The following is a 21,965-nucleotide window of genomic DNA, read 5'->3' on the forward strand; positions in this document are numbered from 1 at the left end:
AGATATGTGTGTGTGTGTGTGTGTGTGTGTGTGTGTGTGTGTGTGTCTACGGGTGCATGCAAGCCTGATAATTTAAAAGTAACTTTTTACTTCAACTTTTTGCTCAATTTAGATTAATTCCATTATTTTAAATCAAGTTATTAATTAATTATTAATTAAATTAAGTTATTAATGGCTCCTGTGACATTTTATTACCAAAGGGTGTTCCAAAGATAATAAATTCTGACCAATGTACATTGAGCATGGAGTGGCAATCGTTGGTCGCCTGCAGTTCGAAGTCAAAGTACAGCAACCTGACTGCTTCTAAATGTTATCTTTATGATAATCTAGGGTCTTTGGTTAATCTGAACAGTCTTGTTGGGGATATTTATGAAGTGTCCAGGGACAACGATGATGACGACGATGACGACGATGATGGCTTATTAGATAACAAAGATATCCGATTTAAATTTTCAGTCTGTCGGAACATGATGGAAGGTTTGATGACTGATGATTTGTTACTCATTAATTAGTCAAGTATTCAATTTATTGGTGAATCATTTGTAGGCAGGTAGACACTGCACATGTTTCCATGTGGTGCTCTGATTATGTTCACTGAACTGTTTGTAGTATGATGACGGTTCATAATGTGTGTTGCTCTTATTATTTATTATTGCTACTACCGGTCTGTTTTAAATAATTTGTAGTTATCATGAATTATTTTTGTCGATTTATCGAGTTATAAATTGCTTATTTACATTGTTAACTCACCAATCAAACAATCGATCAATTGGTTGATGACCTTGTTTAGGCTGATGATGTCCACCTTATTAATGACCCTGTCCACCTTTCTTGTCCATTTCCGAAATTTATTTGTATTCAATTCAACATTCCAACTTCTTCCATCATGTAATGCCATCCATCCTTCCTTCCATCCGTCCATCCATCCATCCAACCATCCATCCATCCACATTTGTTAACGGCTTTTTTAACTGACCAACAGGGTTATAATTAGTTAACCTGTCATTTGGCATTTTGCAAATGTGTCTTACACTTCAAAATTTTCTTGCTGTGGTTATTTTTTTTACCTTCCTCTTTTAACTTCTTGTGACTCGTCTTTCACCAACTGACTTCCAGCATTTTGCTGGAAGTCTGTTCACTTCAGTTGCCTCTAACTTCTTTGTTACTCTTCTTTATCATCTAAGTTTTGTATGTTTTTTGGGTCAGAGAGTACTAAAAAAATTAACATGGATTTCTGAAAAATGTTTTGCATGCATGTATGCAGTAAAAATGTAGAGTAGAGAACATGCAGGTTTTCATTATTTCCAACATGTTTCGATTGATTTATTTTCACATTTCCAAGTCTCTTCCAACACAATGCTAACATTTCTCAGATTGTACTCCTCTTCCTTTTGATTCTTTTGGGTGATTATAGTTGCCCATCGTAAGACTGATTAATGCATTGGTATAATGAATTGTCTTGTCTGGACCAAAGATAAGAACTGACATTGTTTTTCCAATTATAATTTTAAATAATTGTACAGTTAAAAGAGTTCATTCTGTTAAGTTTTTGGGTATTAATATTTCATCCAACTTATCTTGGTTATCTCACATAAAGCTTGTTTCATGTAAATTATCAAAAAATTTAGGTTTAATTTATCGCTTAAGGTTTAAATTTCCAAGGTTCACTATGTTATTGATCATATTACTCCATATTTTCATTTAGCTAATATTCGTAGTATTAATCAGTTATATATTGGCCGTCTTCTACTTCTTTTCTTTAAAATATATAAATTAAATTTCTGTCAGTCACTCTATAATGAACTTGCTGCTTTTAAGAATACAAGACGTGAAATCTTATATCATAATCCTGATTTCTACTTCTTTAAGCCTAGATCCAATTTTTTCTTTAACTCAGCATTATCTTTATCAATGCGTTTTTGGGATTCCTTACCGGATAATGCTAAGTTGGGTTGGGTCTTTTTAAAGCATCAATTTTAAAACTCTAACCATTTTACGACATGCTAATTTCAATTTTTGTTTATTAAATTATCCTTTGTTGAATATTTCCGTTTAATTTTGTTTATTCTTTAAAAAATTTTGAATTTCACTTTGTAATGTCTTTTGATTTCTATGCTCAGTTTTTAGTTAAGGGGGTCTACACATGCATATGTATCTTGATCTCCGGTGCTTTTGCCGAATAAAATTCTGTTCAAAAATTCAAATGAATGTACGAACGGTAATGTTATCATTTATTGGAAAAGAATTCTTTTATACCTGCATTACAAACAGGCTAGCGAGGATAATTAATTAATTTTTTGTTCATTCCAAGGTTCTTCATGCTCTGGATCATCTGCCTGTCTCCTTTTTCCTAATGGAACATTTTTTAGCTTGGGGAAAATAGCTTCAAAACCATCTTCACAACTCTTATCATCGTCGTCATCGTCATCGCTGGAGATGAATGATAATAACGAGATATACATTGAGTACGTGGATAATGATTCAATGATGCCAGACTGCAAGGTTGTCAGGACCGTCGTCGTCTTCAAATGTCCTCCACGTGGTTTCTTGGTTGGTTGATTGGATGAATTGTTGGTTGGTTGATTGGATGAATTGTTGGTTGGCTGGCTGGTTGGTTGATTGTATGAATTGTTGGTTGGCTGGCTGGTTGGTTGATTGGATGAATTGTTGGTTGGCTGGCTGGCTGGTTGATTGATTCGTTGATTGGATGAATTGTTGGTTGGCTGGTTGGTTGGTTGATTTCCGGTTGATTGTCGGTTGGTGGGTTTCTTTGGAAGAGTTGTTTCAACAAACCAACGAACCAACAATTGAACGATGAACACCAGGGTTCACAGCCACTACTCACGTCAGCCATCAACTGCACGTACCTCATCGAGTGGATGACAGAATATGCCTGCTCCGATCTTTCCATCTCTGTTCATTCAAGCTGCATTCTGTCCAGCCTTCCTGATGATGATGTTGATGATGATGAATATCTCAAGAGAAGGATTAATATTGATTTGTCTGGATTAACAGCTGGTTATTATTGTTATCAAGATCGTTCTTGATGTTGAGTTTATTATTTTTGTTTTTTCTTTGTTGAGATATGGCAATGTATATGTGTTTTCAAATGAACATGAATGCGATGATCTGTATGTGTGTTAACATCCACCTCCAGATACACCTTACAACATCACAGCTCGTGATAACGCTGGTAAAGTCTACAGCTACATTCTGAACATCTGTACTAATAAAACTATGCATTGTTATGGTGATGCAATGACATCTACTTCAACTGGAAACAATCAACCAGCTGCTTGTCAGCTGAGCAGAGATGGACAAATTAAGAAATCCATTGGCAGTTTCCAACAGCAAGAACTTCAGTTAGTTGTGTCATCTTCACTATAGCTTCAGGATTTTTAATTTTGTTCTTTGATTTTTATCTTTTGATGATTTGATTATGATTTGATTTGACCTTTTCTCTAACGAACATACAACGTGCTTATTTTGTCGTTAACTAGTCACTCAATTAATTAATTAATTTATTTATTCGTTTTTTAAAATTATTATTTTATTTTCCATGCCTTAATATTCTTACTCCGTTATTTAGTTTTTATTTTATAACATTGCCTTGCATTTTGTAACAATTTTTATGTTTGTCAGATTTTGACTTTTTAAAGAATAAAAAATGCTATGTAGTCAGTGGCTGATCAATCAATCAATGATAGTAAATAAATCCGGTGCTCCATACTTCTTTATTTCATTCTTACAACTCTCCTACTCTCTCATCTTCATCTTCATCATCACCTCTCACTTTTTCCTGCTTTCTCCAACCCACCTCATCCCTGCCACAATGTTCACCTATTTTGTGATCTCTCCTCACACATGGTCCATCGTAATCTCACCTTTTTTTGAGAATGTATTGTATTTGAATATATGTATTATGCATTTGTATATATGTAGAATGAATGTATTAATATTATTATTAATTAATTAATTAAATAATAATAATATTAATTATTATTATTGTTAACATTATTATAATTGCTATCGTTTTGATTCTATTCAAGGTACTCAGACGGTAAAATAGTGATATTAATTATTATTATTGTTAACATTATTATAATTGCTATCGTTTTGATTCTATTCAAGGTACTCAGACGGTAAAATAGTGATGGTGATGGGCGGTGGTGACATGTGTGCAAGTGCCTTTCAAAGAACAACTATCATCCAATTTGAATGCAACACAACTGTTGGTTAGTGGTTGTTTTTGCTGTTGTTTTTGCTGTTGTTTTTGTTGTTGTTTATTTGATGCTGCTTATGTTTTGTTGTTTGTGTTGTTGTTTATGTCTCTGTTTATTTAGCTGCTTAGTTAGTTTCTGTTACAAGTTGTTTTTTGTGTTGCATTTTATTGTTATTTTGTTTGGGTCTGAGTTGTTGTTTTTTATGTTTTTGATGTTTGTGTGCGTGTGATTTATGCCGTATTGTATTGTTGTTTCTCTAATTTACTGATATTGTTGAGACAGTCAATTTACTGATAATGTTGATACGGTTAACATACTGATAATGTTGATACGGTTAACATACTGATAACGTTGATGCGGTTAACATACTGATAATGTTGATAATAAGGCAAAGGTGCGCCAGAGTTCCTCCATGAAGATGAATGCACGTACATGTTCACCTGGAAAACATCACTCGCCTGCTTACAACAACAACAGCAACAACACATGCTCTCTTCGTGCACAATTAAGATCAACAACGACAATAAGACGTCAACTTTTGATCTGTCAAGATTAATGAGGGGCTTGTTACAAAGTAGTTGTCAACTCGTTATACGTGTTATAAAATTTAAGCATTGCATATATATATATGCACGTGTTATGTGTGTTCGTCCAGATGTGTTTAATATGCTTCTTCTGTTATATTAACCATATGAATGTGTGATTATATTGTAATTCATGTATTATCATTATTATTATTACCGTCCTACCTCGGGAAACTGGGTCTCTGGACGCTAAACGAAGGTTGATTGATTGATTATTATTATTATTGTTATTATTGATGAAAGTAAGAAAAGAAATGAAATGATGCTGATTCATATAAGTTAGTTACAAATGTAATAATTACAGAGCATCTTTGGTGCATTGTCCACTGTTTAGTTAATGCATCGTACGTGTATCATTTTTTTTTATAAATCCGCAGGTAACTGGGTGGTGAGGGCCAGCAGCAGCAGCAACAACACGTCGTCTACGATCATTTTAAACGTCTGTTCCACGTTATCAACAACAGTAAATAGTAACAACAACAAAAATAACAATAATGAAGATGAGAATCAATTTGCGAAAAACTGCCCACCAAGCAGCATCGTCTGCAGGAGAGGCAAGTGATTTTCTGTCCAGCACCATAATTTTTCTTCCTTCTGTCTGACAACAGCGTTTTGCTGTCATCATCGTCATCATTCGTTGATTCACGAACATTATTTTATCATAGCGATCATCATCATTTTTTGTGACGTCATCATAGCAGAATCATCTTTTTTATCTTCTAATATTTGAGGGGCGGAAATTATTACATGCAAATCTTATTTACTAAAATTTTATTTTGTGAAAATTAGGGAGGGTTTTTTGCTTTTTTTCTGTTTTTTAAAAGCGAAAAAACCTACCGAATAAATAATAAAAATTCACTCTTGTAGTAAAAAGTTAGACAAACATTTTTCAAAAATTGCATAATTTTCTAAAAAATTGTTAATGACACGAAATGCCTGTTTGTCTCTCTTTCAAATCATTAGGCAGGTCAAAAATTTTACTGTCTCCAGGTCAGCACCTACCACCATTGCCCCGTGTTCACTATCATCATTTTGATCTGCATCGCCCCATCGACACATTTTTTTTCTGCTAGATGCGTACTATCTTAGTTAGCGTCCACGTCATCGTCATCGTTACCGTCGTCATCATCAAATATTTGCTCCAGATAAAGACAACAGGTACGTGAGTCTGGGTAGCTACATGCAGCAGCCATATTTTGATGACGTTAGCAAGGCCGTTGTCATCAGGTACGTTGGCGGAGATGCATGCATAGCCACCAACAACCACAACAACGACACGAGCCACGACGCCACCAACAACACCCAACGGCGGCTACATTCTACTATGATATTTTTCCACTGCCTGCCAGGTTTCACTCCTTCTATGCAACTATTGATGGTGATGGTGAACATGACATTGTTTGAGTAGAAGTGATAGTAATTAGTTATTATAGTAATTAGTTATTATAGAGGTAGTAATAAATAATAGTCGTCGTTGTAGTAGCAGCAGTAGAGGAAGTAGTAAAATAGTAAAACTTTCATTAGTTATAGTTGCAGTCACGTCTGTTGGGTACTTACCTTGCTGGCTGGCATGGCTTGAGTTGCATATCACCATCCTTTGAGTGCTTGCTGGCTGGTGACTGCAGATGTAAATGCACCTTTCCCATTCATATGCACCATGTTGCCTCTGATCCTGTGAATGTTAATCTGATATCACGTCACAGTTATTTAAGAGCTTGATAGATTTGTGTCAAAAGCTTTAAAAATTTATTTGTCAGAGTTTTATAAATTACAAATTTAATACTTTTAGGTGCGGATAGTAGCGATAGTATTAGTAAAGTCTTTACTGGTTTTGGTATTCTTAGTATTTTTGCAATAGCAGTTTGACCAATACTGCTAGTTCTACTATCGCTATGTATGTACCCACATAACATTAGGTTATATCGTGCAATGAGTTCTTCACTAACTTGCTAACCAACCAGGGAACGATCAGACGGAGCCGACCCTCTTGAATGGGACATTGGATGGATGCGAGGTGTTCGTAAGTTGGCACACTTCAGTTGCATGCCCACTGACTCACCTGCTTGGTGAGGACTGTTCCATCAAGGATCCTCTCACTGGTAGCTAGCTCATTTCTTTCCACATTACAATTATTAATATCACTATTATATATTTGTCCTTATATGCAGAACACATTGAGGTTTGAACTTTACCCTTATATACAAATTCATTAAGGTTTGAACTTTGACCTGAACCCTCTCAAAAAGTTGCCAACTTCACCAACTGGTTTCTACAAAGCAGTCACGAGAGGTGGCAGTTACAGTGTGGAGCATGAGTACTTCATAAACGTGTGCGGTCCTGTACACAGTACTGTCTGTAATGTTCGGAATGCTTCTTATTCAGGCCTCAAACCCAATGCTGGAGTCTGTCAAGTTTCAAAGTTCTACAGAGAGTTAGTCCATTTATTACTTGCTGCAATGATGGATGTATCGGTGAATGAATAATTCTTTTGTAAAAATTCTAATGAATTTATGTAGTCGTTATATTTTATAGTTTATTTTAGCTGTTACAATAATTTTCAGTCAGCACCTCCATCGTCAGTTGCACCACGTTTGAATTGCCTCATCGTCACTGTCATTACAGCTCTTGCCATCTTTATCATTATCATTGCCATCATCATCATTGTTATCACAAGGGTTATTACTATCCCGACCACCCCCATCACTACCCCACTCCCTCCACCACCATCATCATCATCACCATCAGCAAGCAAGTGCACAACACGGGTCAGTGGAGCTCCCAGCTGCACTACAGCGATGGCCGCTTGAAGCTGACCTACAGGAATGGTGACGACTACCGATCCAACCCGCCAGTGCCCAGACACACAGACATCGAGTTCGTCTGCGATCATCAGTCGGGCCTCGACACGTCACCCATCTTCGTCGAAGAAACACAGAGGACGTACAAATTTATTTGGATGACGTCACTTGCCTGTTCGTCTGGTTCGACAGGCCAGCAGGGAGGAGCAGGTTTGAACACCTGTGCTCTGCTCAATGGCGGCGATGGTGCTAGATATGACCTTTCCAGGTTCGATAATAATTTTTGTGCTTATTTTTATGTTAGGAATTGTTGTTTGATTACTTTGTAATTTAACGTTATTTCCATCCTAGCATAATGTTATGTTTTGTCCGTCATGTTCCTCCTTCCTTCATGTTAAATGCGTGACACTTTTGTAAATATCATTTCCTTTTTTGAACTTTTAAAAATCTCCATCGCGCAACCAGCCTAACGAGGTATGAAAGCAACTGGATGAAAGTGGCCACTCTCAATGGGAGGCTGGTCAAGTTGATATTCAACGTGTGCAGGAGCGTTCTTATTGGTTGGGAAACTGCCTCCTGCGACCCCTCGTCCAGTGCCTGCCTCATCTTCCTCGACAAAGTCTGCCATTCAATTCATTTGTTTTTTTGTTTGTCTATTATTAAATATTCTATTAATTAAACTACTAAATGAAGAAATTGAACAACCTGTAACAAAAATTTCAAATTTCTACTGCACATGTGAAGAATGAAACCGTTTCTCTCGGAAAATCAATCAGTCATCCAATCATGAACAAGGACAAACAATTGACCTTGAACTATGACCTTGGGGACAGATGCAAAGAAGATAACAAGCTTAGGTACTCGTTAAGCATAAAGTTCTTCTGCAAGCAGCTTGCCACGGTTGGTTGCTGTAGTAGTGGTAGTTGTCGCTATTTAAGTCATTGCTGTGGTCTGTGAAGTAAATTTCATCGCCGCCACTCTTAATTTCTTTATGAATTTTTATTGTTAATGAACTTGGTTGAGAACAACTTTCCAATGTAATCATTGCATTGCATTGTGATTATCATCTTGATGTCTTATCATCATCTTGTAAATTAAATCACTCAATTATGTACCTACGCATACAATCATTATCGCATCACTATCACAACACACCTACTTTTAATCATCGTCGTCGTCATCATAATCACAACCACCAAAAGATGCCAGACATACAACACGTGACCATGGGTGATGATGATGATGGTTGCGCCTACAACATACACTGGATCACATCAACGGCATGCCCTATCAACGACAGCAGCAGCGGAAGCAGCGTTGATGACAGCTGTCGCTTCAATGACATCATCAATGATCACGTTTACAACTTTAATGATTTCAGAGAGAAAGTTTATGAAATTAATGTAGGGGGGAGACTTTATAAAGTTGGTAGTTGTTGTTAGTAATTGTTGTTTGTTTGCTGCTGTTTTTTGATCGTTTGCTTGCATTAGTTGTTGTGTTTTTTGTTGGTTTCTGTTAGTTGTCACGTGTTGTTGTTGTTGTTAGTGTTTTGTTGCTTCTTGCTATCTCCAGTGTTTTGTGATGTCCATAATTTGTTTTATTCATTTATTTAATTTATTCATCTATTAATTTTAATTGACTGCGTTTATTTGATCATTATTTGCTTATCCTCCCGTTGAACCAATTCCATATTTTCAAATGAAATTGAGGAAGTTATAGGAACGTTAAAATGATCACGATGAGATGTTATATGAATTCGTCATGAGATATTGGGATGCTGGCTCGTTATCGCACTGTAACGCCATCGTCATGAGATGAAATGAACTGATGCTATCCTGATGAACCACCAGGTTGCCCTCTGCGGCTCATTGAAGATATGCAAGGATGATGTGGCAGCTGTTCTGTGTGCAAGTGACGGGCAGGTTGTTGCCAGGATGAACGAAAGGTCAATTAAGGTCAATTCAGATGGCCTGCCCGAGATTCAGTTCTCGTCGTGTTAGCTATCCTCATTCACGAGATCTCATTGTTCATGGCTATTTCAATTAATCGTGAAATTTCAACTCTGTGTTGATAAATTCGATAAATTGTATATCCAATTAATGCCTCATAAACTGATGTTAACATTTTAATTAAATTTCAGCAAAAATCAACATTTCTGTCCAAGTGTCCTGCGACAAAAACCTCTTACTAATCACCAATATGTCCTTGACATTTGTCAAAAACATACCCTATTGGTCAGTATTCAGCATCAGACACGCCTCTTTTTGTTTCAAGAAGTTAATTTCCTGTCAAACATACGATGACCTTGGTTTCAAGTATGACCTTGACCCACTTTACAAAGATGCCGTTGGTTACACTGCCGGGAACGAACGAGGAGACCGTGTCGAGTTCAACGTTTGTGGGTCACTTGGTGACGGCAGCAGTGCAACTTTGAACAATAATAATTGTTCAAGTTAGTGATGATGGTGATGATAATGATGGTTGTTTGTTAGTGATGATGGTTGCTGGTGATGATGGCTGTTTGGTGATGATGGTTGAGGTTAGTGATAATGATTGAGGTTGGTTGGTGATGACGACGACGACGATGATGATGATGAAAATTAGAAATTTTAATTACATCCTGATAGTATGTAGTCACGTTCAATAATAATAACTTGCGAACAACAACAACGTCAATATCAATATTAATTGTTATTATTATTATTATTACAACTACTATTATGCGGTTTGTTTGATAATGTAATAAAATTCGTGGTGATGATGAAAAATTAAGGGCCAGGAGTTGGAGCATGCGCACACAAGGTGGGCAGTGATGTGACGTCATCAATTGACGCTGGCCATGTCATGTCATCTCCGAGTCTGGATAACTCATCAGGTCGTTATGGTGGCGGTGATGATGAGGCTGATGATGGTTGTGTTGTTGTTGATGATGATGGTGTTGATGATGAGGTTGATAATGGTTGTGTTGTTGTTGTGATGATGACGATGATTTAAATGGTGATGATTTGGAAGATGGTGGTCATGCTGACTGTGATGTTATGGTGGCGGTGATGATGAGGCTGATAATGGTGACGACGGCAACATTAACATGCACGTTAAAATGTACATGATTGCTAGATGAAACGGCCCTCATTACCCTGAACATGAACTTTCAGATTCTTCCGTGACCTTGACCTACACTGGTGGAGATCAATGCGGCAGTGGCAGGAGGTCATCCAGGGTCAAGTTTATATGCTCCACTACCCAGGTATCTATAGCAAAGTCTCTTAATTGTTTACCCAATGTCCCACTTACTAATGTATACTTGAAAATGAATGAACGGTTAAGAATCATGAACATTTATAAAAAATTAAAAGAAAATAATTTCAATGTTTCACATTTGTTGGATGCCCATGATGAGGTGCCATCTTTATAAGCTGTTGTTTATATCATCTGGCAGTGTTGGTAAATTTTGCGGTGTTCGTGAATCTCTTTCCTGGAGAAGATCTGACCTTAAAAAGGGCGTGCATATTCTCCAGTTAAGAGGATTTCATTCATGCATCCCATTTCTGCTCTTTGACTTTTAAATGTTTGCCCCTATGATTACTGCCTTCTAAGAGATTGTCTTGAGTAGAAGTCTCCTTCATTTCGATGCTTTAACGACCAAATTCTGTTTTCGTGTACCTGTTTTACCATCAATATGATTATTTGCATACTTCATCAGAGTGACCCAGTTTTATTGACCAATAATATCGAGGAGTGCGACCTACTTATCGAGTGGAAAACTCCACATGCGTGCCCTTTCAAGGTCTGTTAACGTTGCTACCCGGCCATCCAAGTTATCATTCTTTCATCATCATTATCATCATAATCGTCATCGTCAACATTCATCTTGCCATCGTCAACATTCATCACGCCACCGTCAACATTCATCATCACGTCACTGTCAACATTCATCACGCCACCGTCAACATTCATCATCACGTCACTGTCAACATTCATCATGTCACCGTCAACATTCATGTCATCGCAACAATTTTATCATCATAATATTACCATCGTCACCATGTCGTTACTTACCGCCATCTTGACATCATTACCATCACCACTTCCATTTCGACGCCAGTCAGTCACAGGAAGCAACTGCATGGTAACTCATCCCTCCTACCCATTGTTCACCTTCAATCTCACCCTCCTCAAGCTTTACCCCAAAGATTACGAGTTGGATTTTGATGGCGGGGAAGTTTTCCTCATGCACGTCTGCTCGCCTGTCAACAACACTGCTTGTAATAGTATGAAGGCTGGTGCTTGCATCGTTCATGGCTCTGGAGGCAGTGAGCCTGCAGCCCCGGTTGATAGCATGGGTGAGGGATTGATTGGTTCATTTGGTTGATAGCATGGGTGAGGGATTGATTGGTTCATTTGGTTGATAGCATGGGTGAGGGATTGATTGGTTCATTTGGTTGATAGCATGGGTGAGGGATTGATTTGTTCATTTTTTTAAAGTGGTGATTATGCTTTGAAGAATGATGACGTGATAACACTGATGCAGCTGTGCCATTGTTGTTGATGGTGATGATGATTAAAAAGATGGTGGTGATGTTGGGGGTTGTGGTAATAATGATAATTGGGATGATGTTAATGATGGTGACGATGATGTAGAATGATGATGACGATGGTGATGATGTCGTTGATGAAAGTGATTATGATTCTGACGATTTCTCAACTCGAGATCCTAATAGAATTGATCTGTCTGTTGTGCAGCATGCCATAATGAGGTCCTTATGAGAGTAATGCAATGCCTGAGTGATGATTTACCTGTAAATCGACTTGACACGCGATTTAGAGATGGGGAGATTCTTTCCGAATGCACAAACAAATGAATGAATGAATGAATTAACGAATCTATCAATCAATAAATCAGTTAAGCATTCCATTAAATTGAACGTACTAGGTGTTTACAATGAAGATCTCGTTTACAACGACGGGAAACTGACCTTGACATACACCTACTCCTCACCGTCATCCTCATCAGCTTCATCACTATCAAAATGTAAAGGCAATCGAACGACAACTATAGATTTTGTTTGTGAGTTGGGCAACATCGGGCTGACCAGTGGGCCCATGTACCTCGGAGGCAATTGTAACAGGAGGTTCGAGTGGGTGACTTCCCTGGCCTGCTTTGATCAACCGTGAGTTTTTTTTCTGGGGGGTGGGAAGATGATGATGATGGTACGATTGTGATGAGAAAAGTGATGATGCTTTTGTGATCGTAATGATAAAAACTTTAACGGAATGATGAAGCTGGAGATGATGGGACAATAAGGATGGCAATAATAATAAGATGGTGATTACTTATGTTAATGTCTATTTTGATTAAGTGAATACTTTGCTTACCATCGAATAAATTTTACTTCTCCCACTTACCCACTCACAAACTACAACGACAGATCAACAAAAACAAAGACAACAACGACAACGACGACGACGAAGTCTCCCGCGATAGCACCAACATCGATTTCGACACCAAACACACGCCCCCTACCTACTGAAACCGGCCAACGAGAAAAAGGTGAATCTAACAACTCATCGAGCATCGTGGGTGCCTTTGTAGGCTTATCCATCATCATCATCTCCGTCGTCTTCATCATCGTCGCCGTTCTGATATACAGAAAGAGGTATTCTATACGCAGGTATCCTTTTTGTATTTCATTTTGTATTTTGTACTTCGTTTTATAGTTCATTTTGTATTCTGTATTTCATTTTGTATTTCATTATGTATTCTGTATTTCATTTTGTATTCTGTATTTCATTTTGTATTCTGTATTTCAGTTTGTATTCTGTATTTCATTTTGTATTCTATATTTCATTTGGAATTTTGTATTTCATTTGGTATTTCATTTTTGACTGAACCGATAATGTTTTGTTGCTAGTGTATTGTGGACGTTTTTTGCAATAATTATTATAGTTATTATTACCGTTATTAACACGATGATTATGTTGGTGACGACGACGACGATGAATGATGATGATGTTACTGACAGGAGGTTTGGGAGAAGTTATGAGCACGTGAGGGAGCAGGATTACCAGTATTCAAGGGTCAGCCACTTTTTTTATTACTCATCATTTCGTTTAACTTGAAAATTTACATCGTCATTTTAGTTAATATTTTTATTTTGTTGCTATACCATTTTAATCAAAAATAATATCTCAATAAAGCATCATCAAATCCTGACGGTAATTTTTCTCAACTCTTGCCATGTAACAGCTATCAGAACGAGAACCAGTTCTCCTGCATAACGTGACGTATGATGACGTCACTCGCGACGTCACTCATGGCGGCAACAACGTCAACGGAACGTCCGGACGAGACGATGACTTGTTTTCAAACCTGCTCAGTGACGACGACGACGATTTGCTGCTATGATGAAACATCTTCCATTTTGATTTTTCTTCTTTAAATTAACTTTTCATTTTTTTGTTTCTTATCACTCTTATTCCTCTCAACCGCTGCCTCGTCATTGGAGTCATTCGACGACACCGCATCAACTAACAAACTGCTGGCAAGCAGAAATTGTTTAACAATCGACTCTGTAGAAAGAAGTACACTCTGTACTGTGTACTGTACAAAGTGTACTGTGCGTGATTCGTGTACATTTTTATAAGGTTTCTAATTTATTGGTTCGGTCGTTGTTGGGGTCGGTGATTTATTTTTAAGTCTTCCACTGAACGAATAAATGAATGAGTGAATCAACCAACAATAAGTGGATGAATGAATGAACGAATTAACCAATGAGTGGATGAATAAATGAACGAATTAACCAATAAATGGATAAATACGAGAGCATGATAGGATGAATGAATCAAACCTTGTGTAAATACGGATCTTTAATTCTTTCATAATCTCGCGTAATGCAATGATTAATTGACAATCTCGTCTTTTTAGTTTTACCCATACATATTATGATTGGTTTTTTCAATTTATATTAAAAATTTTCTTTTTTTCTGCATAATTCTTAATAACTTGTTTAATTTGTTAAGTGTTTTTTAGACGGACAAGCTTAAATCGTATACCATGATTGCCTCCATCACGGCACTGGCTAATTTTGGCGTTGCACTCTCCACTCACGTGCATCACTTTCCCTCCCGTACCAGTTCAAAATTCACGACATGTGATCCACTTTTCTTAAAAATTTATTAGGTTCTTCAACTCTATTAGCGAAAAAACTGGTAAAAAAATTCTACATTTCTTTTCTCATTTTATCCTAAGTTTTTTTTTACGTGATCTGACATCAAGAACATTCTCGAAAGAATTTCTTTCATCAAAAAACTCCCATTTTTCCATATCAGAGCACGTGGGTAAATACTTTCCCGTTAAACACGCTCGGGCAATGTTTCTCGTCGAACAACGAAACATTCATTGTGTGAAGCTACGACATCCGTCCGTAACTATTAATTTAACTGTTAATTATTAAATAATTAAGTTTTAACGAAATTTCGAATTTGACATCCCCGCCAATCTACGGACCAACTTATCAATTAGTACAATAAACTTTGTATGGAATCTTTCAATAAATTTAATCAATCACCCGACAACAATGCCTCAAAATACACCAGCTGTAAAACGATTCCAATCAGTAAAAAAATTCAAAATTATATTAACCAATATAAATAACAATTAAACAAAAGACATTAAAGGAAAAAAATGTCAATCAGTCTACAAATTGTTAGCAGATAGAGCTTGAAGTACAACTGCTAGACAGGTGTGTGTGTGTACTCATCTGTACTATCGATCAATCCAGTACCACTATGCCAGCATTTGATGCGGCACCATCATCTCCACTGGTCTGACTGCTCGATGGTAGTGATGATGACGACGAAGATGAAGATGGCAGTGGTTGAGATGACGATGATTGTTGGAGCGATATGGGTCTCCACGGTTTCCTCCCTCCTTTCTTAAAATCTTGAGTCGTCATCTGCTTTCTCACTTGCCTGCAATTGTGATGTAGTTATGCGCAACAATATTAATGTAAAAAATCACAGCAATTCAGCTATAAGTGCACATATACGCTCAGACACATAGTTACGCAAACACATACACACGCGCGCGCGTACGTAGGCAGACAAACATACACATACTTGACTGATTCAGTAGCATGAAAGAAAATGTCCTCTAAAGCTTCAAAAGTGCTGTGTTGTCGATATCTGCCTTGTTGTTTCGATGTGTTGTTGTTTGCATTGGTTGTACTGTTGTTGCTACTTTGTTGTTGTTGATGTTGATTCAGTCTGTTGATTGTTGATCCCCGCATCTGAAATAAATTGAGTTAGTTTTGCAAACCATGTCATATCAGACGTTATTTAATATTATATATTGCCTCGAAAAGTGGTGCGTGCATGTCACACGCGCTGATAAAATATGAATATCTTAACAGCAGTACCACACATGAGTTTGTTAAGACACCAATAGAATAAAAAAGTCAACAGAATACAAAGACATCCAACTATTCCCTCGTAATTAAAAGAACATGACACGTGTTTATATGAAACCATTGGCTTAGATGAAAAAAGTAACAAATTCTACTACAGGCTGATGAGTCTCAATTTTTACTTTTGGTTGGCTCTGTTTGACCACTGATCCTGTTCTGGTGGCAGGTTGTGATGAAGATGATGACAGTTGTGCTGCTGCTGCTGATGATGAGGGTGCTAACGATGGGGCGGCGACCAGGGGTGGAGCCATCTTTGCCGGTGGCATGCCTGTTTTGAAATTTTTTTAAATATTTAATAATGCAACGGCCATAACATTAATTAACAGTCAAACGTGGACGAAATTTTTATTTCAAAAATAATCTTGAAAAAGAACCTTCATCATCATTATCACGAGCTCTCTTCTTAGACTGGCCACCTCTCTCTACTGCACCACTTGCGCCACTGTTCGTGTCGCCATTCAGACCAAGAACCTTTGAGCTGTGATGGTGTAGAAGACTTGGCTTGTCCATTTTCGTGTCGATTCCTAACTTGGCCGACACCTTTTCCATGGGAATGCGCTGACGAGATTTCAACATGCGCAGCTTCGACATCAGCTCGGGCAGTCTTTGTTGACCTTTCAAAATGAAAACTAAAACTTTAGCTAATATAATTAATTAATTAATTTAATAAAAGTTTAGTTAATTTAGAAAATTTGAAACAAAAAGATTAGCAGACAAAATGAAATACAATAATTGAATGAAACGAACATTCTTGCTTGACAAGAGCCGTGTTGATGAGATGGAAAGGTTTCCTGCAGGCTCTCCTCATGTCCAATGAACTCTTGCATATCTTAAAATATATATTGAGAAATTTAATTAATTGCAGAGTGAGAATAATGAGTTTGATTGACAGGCGGATCATAATACTCAATCTACGTATAGTATCAATAATATAACTTGACAGATATTTTAACTGTATAACAATGGGAAACAAATAACTTTTATCTTAAATTATTCTAACAATCTAACCATGCCATCCATAGATGTTTTAAATCTAAATACTATTAATAATAAATGATGAACATTAGAAACCTGTCTTGAGATGCGAGTGAGTGGGGTGGTGATGAGACAAAAAGCAGCTCTGGTCTTCATGACTGGACACGGACTGTTGGAGGTCATTGACATTCCATGCACAGATGATAAGTGCTGCAGCAAGTTGGCCTTTGATCTGAAGTCAGTCTGCCGTGGTTGTTCAGTTGGTTAGTTGAGGTCAGAACATTAATAAGTATTGAACATGTTTTGTAGAAACTAAAAATTTAAATCAACAAATAAAAAAGTCAATAAAAAAGCTATAAAATAATAAATATAATACCTATAAAATACAAAATATTTACAATTTGAACCCTGCTTTTCAACCCAATACTATCGCAACGAAAGCACTAATGACAGATATAAAGAGCAAGTACATAAACAAAAACAAACATGGAGATCAAATAAATGCATCACAAACCTTTCCACAACCCTGAACAGTGCACTTGAAAACTTTGGAAGCTGTTGTGTTGCTACTGTGTCCATGTTTATCAATGTTGTTGCTAGCGTTATTGTTGTTAGCATTGGCATTATTCTGGTGATGATGATGGTTGCTATTCTGACTGTGATGATGACTGTTGTTGCCGCTGTTACTACTATTCTGATTGTTGTTATCTATTGGGTTGCAATTATGTTCTTGCATGTTAATAATCATCACTTCCCCACATAGAAACAATAAAAAAACATAATTTTTGTCGCAAACAGAGTCACCACAACAATTTTACAACAAGAATGTTACAACAATGTCATGATCACCACACAGCACCACCATCCTTTAAGCAGCAGCAGCAGCTAGCAACACTTACTTGTGGGTATCTTCAGTCCTCCATATTTCTTCCAGTAAACCCAGCACGACGAGCAGACTCTGCACTGCATGACAGCAGGTCCCCACAAATACCATTGATTCGAAGAAGAGGCTGTTGTTGTTGTTAATGTCAAGGTCAAATTAATGAGTGTGATGTGGATGAAAAAGTAAAGCGTGCATGCATGGCGTGAGATGTGAATAGGAGAGCTTGACATAAATGAACGTGCATGAAATATTGTGATGCTGTACAACATTGAATGGCAATCATCGTCGTAATAATAATAGAAATAACAAGACAAATAATATTTCAACATACTGTAGCAGCTTTCACAGGGTCTGCCATCTGGTTTGTCTGGAACTTGAGCTGGATTCGGTTTGTTGCTGGTGGATTTTAAATTAAATATAATTTGATTAATTAATCTATTCCATTCAAATAGATGTATTTACTAATAGATTTATAATATTAGGATGATTGTGAATGTTTGATGGATTGTGGATGTGTGATGGATTGTATGGATGCAGCATTCCAAAACTAATAAACCTACAATGATTGAAAAACAGAGAGAGAGAGAGAGAGAAAGAGAGAAATAGTAAAGAAGACTAACTAGCTTGGTATGTAAACTTGCTTCAATTTGCTCTCTGCCTCTGCAGCTTTGATTCGTTTCTGTTGAAAGATCATAAATAAATTCTACCATTAAAACTGTAAATTCAATTAATCACAAAACCATTGACTAATTATTGAACTGTATGCCGCGACACAATGGATAATTGTTTGAAATATAAAAAAATGAAGAATTTTAATGGTAATTAACCAAGTAAACAAAATGTTGAGTAATAAATTAGCAATAAATATATCAATCAATCAATCAACCAACCAACCAATCAACTAACCAACCAACCAATCAATCAATCAACCAACCTGCTGGATGTATCTATCAGTAGTTTTCCACATGTAATAATATTCTATCAGAGATTTGTGACTCTTCCACGGAAGCTGATGATCAAATTCATGTGTTAATACAAAAAATATTAATGACAATCACAAAAACTATTAAAAGTAATGGTAATAAATAATAACAATATATATAAAATAATTTTGTTTTCAACAAAAAATTATTAGAAATATGAAACAAGTAACATGTTCTAGTTGGATGACATCAATGTTATTGAATGACACCAGTCTTGCCCATTTAGTCGCAGACATTAAACTCATCAACCAATCAATCAAACAATCAACCAATCAATCAACCAATCAATCAATGTATTGATTTTAAGCCACATAACTGTTATGCATACAGCTAAAGTATCTCCAGAATAACTCTGGAACTGGAGGAGAAGGTTGAGAACATTTTGTAACAATAATTACAAGAATCAACACATTAATTGATGGTTATTAAAAACAATTAATAAAAAAATAAATTGAGTAAATAGGAATGATGACAACTTATAAACTAACATAATCAGCTCTGATTTCAATGAAGTCCTTGCCATATTTGTCGAGAGCTTCTTCAAAGAGATTGGCTTCGGAGGTTGACCACTCCTCCATCTCGTCCCGGCAGAGCACTGGTCCTGTGCTTGGGATCAGATCAGAGATGGCATCGGCAATGGCGTAGTTGTTCTTGTGCAGAAGGTTCATGGCATGGAACTAAACAATATATTCAGTATTAAATATGAGATGAAACATTGGTTATACATAACTCTCAAATTAGAGTTTTAATAACATCTCATTCACCATGCACCCATTCAGCATGCATGCATTCATCAAGCGACTGACCAGTGTGATGTCCCTGGAGGCAGCGGCAGCACTCATGTGGAGACTTGGCTGTCTGACAGTTGATGAACAGTCCAATGAACGTGCAAATGTGCCAACGGATCTGTTGGGCAGTGTGGTTAGATAATTATCATTTTCAACAATATTTTCATCTCTATCATTATCACCATCATCACATTGTTATCATCATATCATCATTAAAATAATAATCATCAATATTGGTAATTAATACAAATGAATGCATATTAAAAAAATTTTACCTGGCCACAATTTGAAAGTTTTCAATTTGTTTATCAGTGAGACTGTTGGATGGATCCCAGATGAGGTCCTCGAGGTCGGACAAATTTCTGCCATCATTTTCACCTGTAAATTTTAAAATATAGTTAATAAAGTGAAAAGTAATTACTAAGAAATAATCTTTAAATAAAGAAACAAAACGATAAACATTTAAAATGTGACACCTTTCTTGAGTAGAGTTGTTGGGTCAGCTTGAAATCTGGGGCCAACCCTGATCTCGCCTCGATCGGCCAGCAATGTTTTTTGCGTTGGATCATACACCAAGGAATAAAAGAATGTATCCTAAATCAAATCATTTTTCAATAATTTAATCATCATGAATAATAAAAATTAAATATCTAATTAATGCTAATACATAAAAGAAATATAAACAAAAGAATGCACAATAAATTAATTACTAACATCTCTGTTTAGGTATGATGAGAAGAATTCCGTTTCGTTGAGAAGGGTAATGTTGCACTTGCCTCTTATGTGAGTAGCGGGCAAGGTTTCACACTGATCGTTAAAAAAGTATTTAATCATTAAATATTAAATTAACCAAAACTTTATTAGACATAAAAAATTATGATGGCATAAACAAATAATTGAAATAAAAGGTGGAACCTGTCGAGAGAGAAAGAGTTCTCTGTGTCTCAACTGGTGCCTCTGTTTTTCATTTAATTCCTCCTTAGCAGCAACTACAATGGTGCCATTTTCCTCCTCAGATCCCCCAACTGTAATTTTGAAATGTACATCTAAAATTAAAGTTCACACAAAGTTAGAAATTATGTTAATAATTAATTAATTTCAATACATAAAAACATAAAATTAATACATAAATCAATATAAAGAAATTAATTGAATATTTAATTACTTTGATGTTTGTCAGCCAATGAAACCAAATTCTGAGAAATGTCTCTTCTTCGATAAAAGCACATAACCCTTGCCTCAACATTGCCTGTAGGAGTCTGGAAAAATAAAAAAAAGAAAATTAATCATTAGCAGTAGGACGAGCAACCAGGTTTTAGTTTATTTAAAGGAAAAGTATTTTCAAATAGTTCCTTACTTTGCAAAGTTCCTCTATCCTTCTTATTTGATAGGGCGCTGCACTGGACGTTTCAAAGTACACACAATCTGCAATTTAATAATTTTATTTAAATTAAGAGACTATATTAAATCAACTTATACCAGGGTGGCTATTTTAATGTATAATATAGCGCTTCACAATTTATGCATTTTCACGTAGTTGCCAGTCTAATATAATAATCAATTTCGATCTAAGGACGATAGCCTCCAGTTTTATGCTACAATCTTTGTAGCATAAAATTTCATTCTTAATTACGTCAAGAAACAAACTAATTAAATTTTTCTCGTGAGTTTTGACATCACGAAAAAACTTTCAAGACCGCATCACCACTTTCTACAATATTCATCCGCCATTTTCCCAAACATACCAACGCGAGACAGTTTACAATTGCAAAAATCATTAAAAGTGGAAAGTTTGAAAATTAAAAAACTAAATATATGTAAGAACGTCTTATCAATTAAATTAATAGTTCGAAAACTAAAACTCGTGGCGAGCGAGACCGGGAACCGGTCTTCAGCCGTTGCCGGCACTGCCCGCAAGCGTCGAGGCAGCGAACGAGAACAAAATTAATAGAACGGTACCAACCTCCCACACGGTACATGTTGGCGGCCATTATTTTCTCCAATCTAATTTTTTTTTGTTTTCAAACTTTCGAAAAGTCTTCTTCCTCTGGTGCCACACAAAACATCAACGAGGGACAAGAAATTAATGATCGGACGCAAGTGGCTTATATTTATAATGTACCAGTTTTGTAAGATCCGTACTATTAATATTAAAGCTTTTAATGAGGAACTAGTTTATATTTTCGGCGATCGCAGTCAGTAAAATTCTAGTTAGAAGAACAAGACAGGCGGAACTTAAAGAACCGAATTGTTCAATCTCGTTTCA

At 36.4% G+C, this 21,965-nt stretch overlaps 2 protein-coding genes across 2 annotated transcripts; one reads left to right on the top strand and one right to left on the bottom strand.

The window, feature by feature from the left end:
• Positions 1–242: 242 nt before the first annotated feature.
• Positions 243–14,624, top strand: HELRODRAFT_193567 (hypothetical protein; the record flags this gene model as incomplete). The annotated part of the gene is made up of 23 exons (XM_009028273.1): positions 243–477; positions 2,312–2,502; positions 2,826–3,018; positions 3,158–3,362; positions 4,132–4,235; positions 4,612–4,797; positions 5,953–6,156; positions 6,769–6,906; positions 7,022–7,238; positions 7,553–7,873; positions 8,071–8,224; positions 8,350–8,505; positions 8,808–9,029; positions 9,456–9,600; positions 9,746–10,057; positions 10,379–10,482; positions 10,763–10,852; positions 11,309–11,392; positions 11,711–11,948; positions 12,539–12,776; positions 13,035–13,277; positions 13,629–13,683; positions 13,853–14,624. The coding sequence occupies 23 exons, from the start codon at positions 243–245 to the stop codon at positions 14,009–14,011; spliced, it is 4,194 nt and encodes a 1,397-aa protein (XP_009026521.1). The 3' UTR covers positions 14,012–14,624.
• A 510-nt stretch (positions 14,625–15,134) lies between these two features.
• Positions 15,135–21,960, bottom strand: HELRODRAFT_187398 (hypothetical protein). Its single transcript, XM_009028274.1, has 20 exons — positions 21,663–21,960; positions 21,057–21,124; positions 20,865–20,958; positions 20,615–20,745; positions 20,414–20,506; positions 20,176–20,293; positions 19,975–20,077; positions 19,718–19,817; positions 19,400–19,588; positions 18,863–18,937; positions 18,549–18,607; positions 18,260–18,324; positions 17,945–18,055; positions 17,560–17,753; positions 17,142–17,288; positions 16,818–16,899; positions 16,445–16,684; positions 16,193–16,338; positions 15,724–15,893; positions 15,135–15,576 (listed from the first exon to the last, which is right to left on the bottom strand). Exons 1-20 carry the CDS (start codon positions 21,688–21,690, stop codon positions 15,378–15,380), a joined length of 2,412 nt encoding a protein of 803 aa, XP_009026522.1. The 5' UTR covers positions 21,691–21,960; the 3' UTR covers positions 15,135–15,377.
• Positions 21,961–21,965: the final 5 nt, after the last annotated feature.

Source organism: Helobdella robusta (assembly GCF_000326865.2).
Source record: "Helobdella robusta unplaced genomic scaffold HELROscaffold_54, whole genome shotgun sequence".
Lineage (NCBI taxonomy): Eukaryota > Metazoa > Annelida > Clitellata > Rhynchobdellida > Glossiphoniidae > Helobdella > Helobdella robusta.

Coding starts and splice junctions, on each gene's coding strand:
- HELRODRAFT_187398 (XM_009028274.1), bottom strand. CDS start 21,690: ATGGCCGCCAACATGTACCGTGTGGGAG. Junction 18,056..18,259: donor ACCCTGTGAAAGCTGCTACA/GTATGTTGAAAT, acceptor CAACAACAACAG/CCTCTTCTTCGAATCAATGG. Junction 16,900..17,141: donor TCACTCGCATCTCAAGACAG/GTTTCTAATGTT, acceptor ATATATTTTAAG/ATATGCAAGAGTTCATTGGA.